Genomic DNA, 11,059 nt, shown 5'->3' on the forward strand with positions numbered 1-11,059 from the left:
TGTGGCCCATCAGCCCTTTTGATATCAGAGCAAATATTAAATAATAATGAGGACGCTGCAGGGAGACCGAGTCAAATGTTAGGGCAGTTCGGGACCGTTGAACTTTAGAGCCGCCACGCAACGACACAAATCCTTCTTTAATAATTGCACAGCATCCGCATCCAACACAGTGCCAACATTATTTGCTTAGCACGGGTGGTGCTAAGCATGTGGATGTGGATGTGTTTGCTTCATTATTTGAATAACAAAAACCTCAACAGCAGAATCAGACTTCATTGAATAAAAAGCTCACAATGTCTTTCAGACGTGCCTGTTTAAACTGAAGGACAATGTGGTGAAGAGAAATGGATTTTGATTTTCAGGAAATGGAAAAAGAATGTAGTTTTTAAAGGTATGAAATTTAGCGGCATCTACGGTGAGGTTGCGAATTGCAACCAACGGCTCACTCCACATCGTCCCCTCCCTTTCGGGGCACTACGGTGGCTGACACAGAACTAAGATGTCGTCATGTTTTCTTTTTTTTTGCCAAAGGAGATCACATATTTACGAAACGCGCTCTGTAGAGCAGTTTGTCTGTTTAGGGCTTTAGGAATTCCATGTAAGGGGACTCACGGTGTATATAGATAAATATAGTTCATTCTAAGGTAATAAAAACATAACGCTTCATTATGTAAGGTCTTTATACACCTCTGAAGATATAGTTATGTATATTATATTGCTTTTCTGTCAATAGATCCTCCGAAAAATTACAGATTGGACCTTTTTAATACTTTTTATTTGTTAGATGTTTGAAAAACCCAGTGACAAACATAACACTATTGTCAAGGCAGCATTTAAACTCAGACTTTCTTGCATACTAAATAAAAACAAAAATTGCTTGACAAATACATTTCACAACCTCATGCAGAACTACTACGGTTTCAGAAAGTGTTTTATCTTATTTCTCCCAAGACATCAAGCCAAGAGACTGTCACCTCATATACAATTAATACACAGCTATAATAAGCAAGCACACCCATTCTCAAGCGCCTGACAATGACTGTGATACCGACGAGCTAAAAAAAGAAGGTATCCATTATCCTTAATGAAAGCACACAAGAGTTTCACTTTAAAACGCTCTCAGCGCAGAAAAGGTCTCAATTAGGCAATCTTTTCCCTGTCTGCTAAAGTTTCCTTCTGGGCCACTTTGGAGGAAGTAAAACTATGTGCCAATGAAAGATGACGATGTTTCTACTGTCAAAATTAAAAATGAGTTACAACACGCAAGCGCACAGGAGGCAGTTTGCGGTCAACAGTCACAGTTAATCCGCCTGTGAATCATCAGTTCTGAAAAATGAGCAGAGAGGAAAAAAAAGATATTGTTTGCTAATTGAGAGGGTTCAAATCACTGCTTGAACCAACAGAATAGAATTCTGTTATTAGACATAATTACCACTTAGTGTTTCAATACGGCTAGTGATCCATCTAATCATTAAAAGAGAGAAAAGCAGAGAGAGGGTGTGCGCTAAAATGGATTTAAATCAGACTTTGGGTTTTCCCATGAATCAGACATATGACAGCAAAGACTAAAGGCAAGATTCAGCACTGAGTCATGAACAGGTGGTGGGTTCAGATTAAAACAGTGGGAGTTTGTTTTATCGCAACATATTTTATTTTCAAACCTAAACTGAGATATGCTGAGATATATTGCATACAAACAGTCAAAAGTTCACTACTGAAAATAATTGTGTTGTTTGGAAAATGATGGTTTTGAGCACAAATTATAGTCAAACCAAATGCCACGTTGAAATACACTCGCCAGCATCTCCACCCTGCTATTACAAGCTGCACAAAACATGATGCTTAAGATAAACAAAACTAGCAAAAGTGAACGAAACTATTGCTTTATTTACTTTCTCGTGTTATTCCAAATACATACGCCGTTATTTATTCACCTGGAACAAAATCATTATGCAGCTTTTGCCATACAACAGTTCATAGCTATTATGTTTGCATAAAAATGGAAAAATTTAAAGAGTACATAGTTGTAAATCTGAAGGTGAATGAATAACAAAGTTATTGGCTTGGAAAAAAGTGAGTCGACTCTGAATCACGCAAACAAGTCGTCCCTAGTCCGATTCGCGAACCGCCGCGTATTTACGTTATTACATATAGTCCCTGCCTACGTTTTGCTAGGACTGCCCGCGAAAACTTCACTCTTCTCCCGCAAACACTGTAACTCGTGAGCCTCATTCGCGGTAGACCAATCACAGCAGACCAGACCATCTGACCAATCATTTGAGAGTCAGTCAAGAAGTAAGGTAAGAATAACTGCCTATTATTATGAAATAATAGTGTTTTTACACCTTCTATGTACATAAACCTGTTGTTGGACACTCCATAAACCAAAGTAGGACCTTTCTCTTTAAGGTCCAGTGTGTAATTTTTTGGAGGATCTACTGACAGAAAAGCAATATAATATACATAACTATGTCTTCAGAGGTGTATAAAGACCTGACATAATGAAGCGTTATGTTTTTATTACCATAAAATGAGCTATTTCTATCTACGTACAGTACACTGCCGGTCCCCTTACATGGAATTCACCATGTTGTTTCTACAGTGGCCCTAAATGGACAAACTGCTCTACAGCGCATGTTTCGTATACGTTATCTCCTTAGGCAAAGAAGCGAAAACGTGACAACATCTTAACATAAATTTCAGTCTGAACTTAACACAGCTATTGTATGTCTCTGAAAGATTTGATAGCTCATTAGATGTTCAGATTACTTTAATGGCGTTTTGTCATTTTTAGGAGCTTGACAGCCATATGTATGGGTGTTCTACTCAAAACAACAGCAGATGGGTTAGGCACATCATGAGGGAGAGCAAATAATGACAGAATTTTCATTGTTGGGTGAACTTCTCTTTTAAAGGGCAGGATATTGTCTCTTTGACAGGACCTTGTTACACACACCTAGTTCTGCTGTTGAAATGAACACGGCCTTAACAGGAAGCAGGTGGGGTGTGTGTCCTTTTATGTCATTTATGTCCTCCTGCAACCACAGTCTGACAGCCAGACAGACAAAACCACACTGCACAATACAGTACATCTGGTATGCAGACAGACAAAAAGTGAGATTAGGAACAGAATATAGACATATTAACTGTTGCAGTAAGAAGTACAATGCATTTCAACATCTATGCAGAAATGGTAAATCCAAGATTTATATTTTTCACAACTAAATTACGCGGGATATCCCAAATTAAAGAGTACCACAATATCTGCTGAACCCAGAACAGATTTTAAACTGATAACTGCTCATGACACATAACCACACACATTACCACAACAACACAAACCTATAATAAATGAATCCAGAACAGATCTTCTCAATTACCTACAGCTATTGCAATATTAAACATGCAGGCCCAACCAAAATGTTTGGAGAAAAACTAATAAAAGTAATCTAAACATGGGTCGTGTCAACATTTTTGCTGTTTTGTGCTAATGCACAATATACTATGATAGTTTAATGAGTACGAGTAATACGTAGGCGAGATCTATGGTATAAGCCACCCAGTGCCCAAAGCTTTCAAACCCAAACACCAATTAAACAGAAACGTCCTGGACAAGCAAACCAAGCTGAACAGCTGTAAAGCCTTAAACACCACCTGTCACTGTACCACTACATCTGCTGCCCCATCCTTAACCCCTTCTAACTTCCAACTATCAATACTTCAAGGCAAGCTAACTACCAGTATCCAAACTTACAGTCACGGCACAGAGCTTCAATTACTCACCAAACGCTAATAACACGGTGCTACAGAGCTCTCCGAGAACCTGAAAAAAAGCCGTTTTATTTTAGTCCCAGCGAGAAGCAGAAAGCAGCTTCCTCTGATCCTGTTTGCGAGCGAGCCTCATTCTCTCCCCGTCTCTCTTTCTCCTTCCCGTCTCGCTCACTCCCTCCGCAGCGAGTGGATCCCACACAGCTGCAGCACGCCTCTCTCCCACAGACCAGGGAGGATGTGGGCGTAAAGTGATTTGATTTGCTCTGAGTTGTGAAGAGAGGAAAACAAGCCAAACATATCCTGGGAGAAGCTTTTAAACCTTGAATGACAATCTGAATGAATCTTGCCAGCAGCTTTAGACAAGACAGATAACTGCAGAGCCACACTGACCATGTCTATATGCACATGAAAATTGGAATGTAGTCAGTACCAGTTTTATAGGTCATGCCTGCTAATTTGAATGGACCACAAGTGTCGTAAAATCAAAGCTTATGTATAAATAAGGTGTCTAAAACACTGCATATGAAAATATAAGAACAGCTCACAACATATAGTCAGTGGCTAATGTGTTAACCACACTAAAAGTCGGCAAACTGTCAAACCAGATTCCTTGATTATATACCAAATAGTATAAATGTAATTTTATTGACACTATTAAGCTGTAAATGTCATGTGCAATAGCATTAATGACCTCATCAGCTCTCTCAGCAGGTTATAATGGAGCTTAAAATTGCAGTCTAGCAATAATGATAAAATACGAACAGTCTTCTTGATTAGGCAATGAAGACAATTTGTGCAATTTGATCAAGGTAATTGTAAACACCAAAATATCTGGGGATGACAAACAGGATTTCACCAAGGTTTAAATACTTTCTCAGTTTATTATGAGATGACTAGAAGTAAACCATTGGTGGTTTGACTCTCATACTGACTATGTGGCACTATCACAACATTAGGATTTACGAGATATTTAGTGTTAATCGCGATTTATGGTGCAGCCCTAATTTATATTCATGACTAATGGCAGGACTATTTAGTAGCCCATTCACCAGAGTAAGAAAATATTTTTAATAGAGAAAAACAAATCCAAACAAAAGCCCTCGATGAACACTGTGTGCCGATAATGAGGTGAAATCAGGCTTGGGCAAGATTCTCACCATGTCATGCAAATGAACTTTTCACTTTAAGCAAAGAGCCTGAGAGCACTTTACCAATCAGAGTGCCGCCAACAGAGCCCAGATACTGTTACTGCCGCATGACAATGAGAAATGACAATGGTCACGACACAGCTCTGAGTAGCACTACATACCATTTCATCAACCCACTTTAGAGATGAAGCTCAGCGCATCATGATGGCAAGAAAAACATATTTTAAGTCCAAAACAGACAAAAGAAAGGACAACTGAACTCATGACACACCGGGGACGACTACAGTAAAAACTGACAGCTGAAACAAACACACATCATGACCTTCACTACAACACAGATGAATACAACAATCCCTTATGGCATCAAATATTAACACTGTATTCAGAACATGCCTCAGAGGCATAATAGTCTAGATCTACTTACACAGCTCACATGACTATGAAAAGTTAAAAGGGCTACCACAATGCACTGATTGTTTAGGATAGTTTTGCTTCAGATTGTTCATTGTTGACGTGAGACTCATCCAAATCAAATCCATGTTGTCTTTGAGCTCAAGGGTTCCTCCTACTCCTGCTTTGCCAAAAGATCCCATGAATGTACTTGCACTTCCCACAGCCCCATTAGAGAGGCCCAAGTGCCCCTTTAACGTTGTTCCAGAAATGTACGTCCATCCATTTTCTTCACCACTTAAGTTACTCTTTACAGCAGGCTCGATGCTTTACAAATGACAGGCAGACCATGTAACACCATGAAAGCATACATATAACCAATACAGATATGTTTAACACTTATTTTATAACTATTTTAGAGAAGGGTTTGTGAAAAGCGTTCCTAATGTTTGGAGACGTTCTCCCATAATTTCTTTAGCCAATAAGAATTTTAGAAAGAATAGTGCTGATTTCGCTTACGATTACTGTAAGTTACATACATTAACAAACGTGTGCGTTTTTATGAAAACAAAAACACTGTGAAATGCTACCAGGAAACAATAACCAAGTAAAGATAGGCTAAACAACCCACTTTGTTTCTAGAAAATATCCACAATTACAATAATGTAATAGCAGAAAATGGCTTTGCCTTGATCCGCAAACATTGGAAGATTTTTCAACATTATGTCCCACGTTGCGCTGTAATCTTTAATTTCAGTAAAACCGAACTACAAAAATCACTACACAACTAACATTTAACCAGTATATTTTTCCTCATTTTAGCATAATCTTTGAAACACGTCATTGTCCTCTTTTCCATCGTCTGTTTAGTCACTACCAGAGCCCCATGGTCACTACTAAAACTATGTCGGCTAGTCAACCATCATCGCAGCAGCAGCGATGGCACACCGTAATGAGTACTACTAACCTTGATCGTCTTCACTTTCTTCCACTTGTTACAACGCCATCCACTTTTTGTTGGGATTTCCATTCATTCCCGATCGCTCTTCCCGCTTACCTCGAATTCTCAATATATCAGTTCCGACAAAAACATAAACGGGTGAGATCCCAGTCAAATCCAACGAGACTCTGACAGCCTATTGAACACAATGCAAAGAGGGATAGGGCTTCAAACAGCTGTTTCCAAAATGGAGTTATCCCGCAGCCAATCACACTCCGCCTGCTCTTACCAATAAGAGCACTTCGCATGCATGCTAAAATAGTGCATATGGATAAAACATTAGCAACATGATGGGGAGTGGGAGTACGTGACTAAATTTACCATGGTAACCACAGTTTCCGCCAAAACACCACACTACAGTACTACAATAAAACTGTGGTAACCCGTCCGTCGCTGCGCATCAAAACAGAAAAAAAAGACAAATATCATATATTAACGTACTGTGTTTCACGATTGTAACAATAATGGCAGTATTGTGAGAATACTGTGACAAACAGCCAGTGAATGTTACTCCAAAACAAGACTGTAACTATATACATTCACCAGATATAGGAGGAAGTGTCTATCAAGTGCTGTTTGTCTCCATCTTCTGGAAAAATCCATACCATACAGCACAGCCAACAAAATCCATCTCTGAAAATAATCGTGTTTATTGAGTTAACAACTACTACAATCAGACAAAATAAAGTGTTTGCAATAATACATGACTACAATACTGAAACTAAACGTAAGGCTTTAAAATCAGGTATAAAATGTGCTCAGCAGGACCGATAAAACGATATCCCAGTCTTTGAAACACCACACAATTATCTATTCAACACTTGTACAATATTAAATGTGGTTCTATGAAGTATTTTGGCAAACAACAACATGGAAACACACACTGAGAACTTTACATTGGCCACTCCTTTAAGATGTTATGTGGCTATGACATAACTCAGAATACATACTTAAAATATATACATTTAGCTAATCCACATCATCTCAAAACATTCTATAAGCACAACTTTCTGACTAGCCTCAACTTAAAAAACACAGCTGTCTCCAATAATAAATTCAGTAATGCAGTTTTTGTTAACAGTGTAAGGCATATAACAGCTTTAGAGCTGTGCTATCCACAAATAAAAAAGAAACAATCATAAATATCGTTTTTTTGTAGACCAATCTATAGCATAGAATAACAATATAGTTGTATAACTATATTACACCATATGTGAGTTATATAATGCATTTATATTTAAGTATGCACATTGTTATTGCTTTGGATTTCAGTGACATGACCCACTATCTCCAATGTCCAATCTACAGAAAAATGTAGATTTTATTCGTGTTTGACACAAAATGCAAATTAAAGCACATTTCAAAAAATTATAAATTGATGATATTTAACACAAAGTAAATACAAGAAAATAAATACTGATCACTAAATATTAAAATCCCAGGATTTCCCTCTGAAAAGAAAGATTAGGAGTGATCTGAAAAATGCTCCAGAATCAAGTTTTTAAAATACAGATGACCAGATACGGATACCTCGTTGCTTGACAGAACTGTGCAAACAGTGTATGTATCTTGACCTTCAAAAGAACCAGGGACAAGGTCACCAGAGGTCAGTAACAATAGTAAAGCTGAGAACGTAGATGTCTGAAAGAATCCTCTCCATGAGCTCCTGCTTGCTCTCCCTCAAACAGCATGGAGTCTGGAAGAATTACTCCCTCCAGAGGATCAGGCTGACAAAACTCCACCACAAACTCTTCCTCAGCCTCCAGCAGCGTTCTGGACCAGGCTGACATGTCAAGTCTACCAGACACTCCTCCATACTCTTCAGGCAACACAGATGGAGGGATGACCCGATGGAGAGAAGCCAAGTCTGAGCCATGTAAAACAAACTGTGGGGAATCGACAGGCCAAAATGACATCCACCTAGTCATTCTATTATGCTACAGTTTCATCACATAGTTCATATTTTAAACACATTCAGGCCATGCATTATTTTGTTTAAACAAATACATATAATTCAATAATTGTATTCTATAAATAAATAATTATTTTAAGGTGCAATGGTATATGTTCATTATGAAGTAAATCTGTTTATTTGTGTACATCTACATGAAAAACTCTAAAGAATAAAAAAATGGAGACAAATTATTAAAATGTATTTTATGCTAAAGTTACTCACCCTCTCCGCCATTTTCTCTTTAAGAAAGGGCTTGATTATCGCAAAAATACCCTTGAAGATACGTGGCTCATTTATAATGTTTACTGCTTTTATTCTTATTGGGAATCCATCCTGAAACACAAAAGCAGCCATTCAGTGTTTCAGCCAGAATCAATAACTTTATTATAACTGATTGCTGTACTTTAATGATTTAGTAATGTCTTACCTGAAGAATGCTAACAACTTTCTTTGCTAGGAGAGGACCTGGATTAGAGGCTTGAGAGAGACCAACCCCTGCATAATCCACCAGGATAACAATTCCATTCACTTGGGTTTCCTCGGGCTGAATCAGCTTCTCTAAAGTCAAATAAATGGCCCGAATGTTGTCGACAAATGGATAGTCATTAGGCCTCCATTTACCTACAAAAAAAAAGATAAATACTGCATGAGCAGACAATGAAAGGTGTTGCTTAGATAAGCAACATTCCAATTGATGGTGTGGAATATTAGTTCTGGTGCTTTATTGTGACACAAATTTTTTATCTATTCTTCTTTTTACATAATTATTATTATTATGATTTCATACTCATATTAAGCTTTCACATGAACAGCACACGTCTAATGATAGTCTGGTGAAGTCTATAAAAAGACATCTTCAACGGTTCAACCATTACCTGGACGTAAACACAGTATGTACCGTCCGTGTGGATCTGGTCTGGGCAGGACAGTGAGAAAGCCCAGGTCCAGCACATGCTTCACTGCGGAGGGCTTCAGATCCTGAAACACCTCAGGCCAGGCTTTCCTGCTGGCATGATAATTCAGAAGAAGCTGAAGGGCTCGGTCATAATCAAACTTTCTGGCCCTGAGGAAGCGCAGGAGAAATGCATCATCCAAGCGCGTTCTCAGATTAGGGTGGTCTTTTAGTATCATATCTCTTAATGCCTGGACATCCCGGGGCCTCCATTCTGGCTTCTCCTGGAGCTGCTCACGTGCCTTGGCCACCAGCTCAGGAGTCAGGGTGCAGGTGTAGATGGGAGGAGGAGCGACTGGGAAACCCTCACCTGTCACTTCTTCCCTTGTAGGGCCCACATCAATGAGACAATTTTGGTCTTCCATGTACTGTTTTGATTTGATTTGACTGTTTGTGGATCAGTGTATTACAGGTCTGAGTATGTGGCAAAACTGAAAAGATGATGACAGAGTGAGTCATACTGATTACAGAATATGAAAAATAATGCAAACATTACAGGCATACCAAGATCTTTCACAAGGAACAGCAATGTCCAATCACTAACTGTTAACACAAGCACAAAAATATATATATATTTAATAACTGGTGTTAAACAAATACAATATTATGACCCTATTTGGGCTCTAATGTGTTGGTCATGTTGTTTGAAAAAGCCTTATAATGCAGTTTATGAAAAATCTAAAAATACCGAATGCAGACACTGGTTTTTATGGTGTGCGATTTGGTTTAAACTGAAACACTTCATGTAAAACCGAACATAAATCAAGCAGTGAACGTAACAACCTACCTGCCCAAGAAATCCGCAATCAGTTCCGTGTACAGGGAAAAGCCGTCCTCCCATTGGCTACTCTACACCACGTGATGTATGATGTCAGACGCTGAGTTCGCTAACCTACAAGCCAGCAGATGACATTTGGGCTGCGAAATGAAAGCCAGTTACAATTTACAAGTTGTCACACTTTACCCGCCAGGTGGCATAATTGCAACACTGTAAGTAATTCGTATACACATGTGTATGCGTTGGGTTCGGTTTTTGTAGCTTATAGATAATTATTTCGTGTGCGTCATTCAGTCGCATTGAGTGAACAGGTCTTCGAGAAAGGTGCGAGCCCACAAACGTCTGTAAATGGAATTATATTTTATAATGTTACTTGACACATGTTTACTGAATTGTAGATGTGATAACATGAGGGTACACCGAGTAATTGACAAATATCATTCACTGACAAAGATTTCTTATGAGAATCTATCAGCATGTGTACCAGCCTCGTGAATTGTTTTATTGGCCGTTATCAGTGCTGCTTAGCAGCGCACACACATGCAGCGCAGAAAATCCTTGACCATGCTCTGCCACGTGTTACTCTTCTTTTATCATCTTGTTTTGAAGCTGATTTTACTGCTGAAGACGATTACGTTCCTGAAGTGCTGCTCTAAAAAATATGTTTTGTAATATAGCATGATATGACATTTGATATTAATACATAAGTGCGTTCACATGACAAGTGGTATTAGGATTGCTCACCCTGTTGAAAAAACCAGCACATGCTGGTTTGGTATGTTTTGATGCTGGTTTGTGCTGTTTAAGATGGTCGTAGCTGGTCATGTGCTGGTTTAAGCTGGTCATGTGGTGGTTTAAGCTGGTCTTTAGCTGGTCCATAGCTGGTTTAAACTGGTCAAACCAGCATCAAAACATAGCTACCTAACCCAGCATATGCAGTTTTTTTCAACAGGGAGACCACTGATAGGTATTAAATACTGTTCTAATGTTCTAGTATTTATTTTATTTCAACAGCTGCTTAAACTAGTTTGAGTCTACTAAAAAACTGAACCACAGAAATATGAGT

The 11,059-nt window shown here is 38.6% G+C and overlaps 2 protein-coding genes across 6 annotated transcripts in view; both read right to left on the minus strand.

The window, feature by feature from the left end:
• The window catches only part of pkig (protein kinase (cAMP-dependent, catalytic) inhibitor gamma), a 22,397-nt gene extending 15,900 nt beyond the window's left edge, over window positions 1-6,497 (minus strand). The window contains exons 1-2 of one of the 3 annotated variants that reach the window (XM_057319297.1): window positions 3,784-3,969; window positions 2,957-3,092 (exon numbers count right to left, since the gene is read on the minus strand). The gene's annotated coding sequence lies outside the window, so the exon portion shown is untranslated. Of the gene's footprint in view, window positions 1-2,956; window positions 3,093-3,783; window positions 3,970-6,276 lie in introns of those variants that run through there. The other 2 variants (XM_057319295.1, XM_057319296.1) reach the window with 2 other exon arrangements.
• Window positions 6,498-6,944: 447 nt separating this feature from the next.
• ttpal (tocopherol (alpha) transfer protein-like) lies at window positions 6,945-10,054 on the minus strand. 3 transcript variants are annotated; one of them, XM_057319286.1, is made up of 6 exons: window positions 10,003-10,018; window positions 9,720-9,758; window positions 9,139-9,646; window positions 8,691-8,884; window positions 8,486-8,596; window positions 6,945-8,195 (listed from the first exon to the last, which is right to left on the minus strand). In XM_057319286.1, the coding sequence occupies exons 3-6, from the start codon at window positions 9,578-9,580 to the stop codon at window positions 7,917-7,919; spliced, it is 1,026 nt and encodes a 341-aa protein (XP_057175269.1). In that variant the 5' UTR covers window positions 9,581-9,646; window positions 9,720-9,758; window positions 10,003-10,018; the 3' UTR covers window positions 6,945-7,916. The 3 variants fall into 3 exon arrangements, with proteins under 3 accessions (XP_057175269.1, XP_057175268.1, XP_057175267.1); XM_057319285.1 differs by lacking the exon at window positions 9,720-9,758 and having other exon boundaries at window positions 10,003-10,054; XM_057319284.1 differs by lacking the exon at window positions 10,003-10,018 and having other exon boundaries at window positions 9,720-9,956.
• Window positions 10,055-11,059: the final 1,005 nt, after the last annotated feature.

This window comes from Triplophysa rosa, linkage group LG21, assembly GCF_024868665.1.
Source record: "Triplophysa rosa linkage group LG21, Trosa_1v2, whole genome shotgun sequence".
Lineage (NCBI taxonomy): Eukaryota > Metazoa > Chordata > Actinopteri > Cypriniformes > Nemacheilidae > Triplophysa > Triplophysa rosa.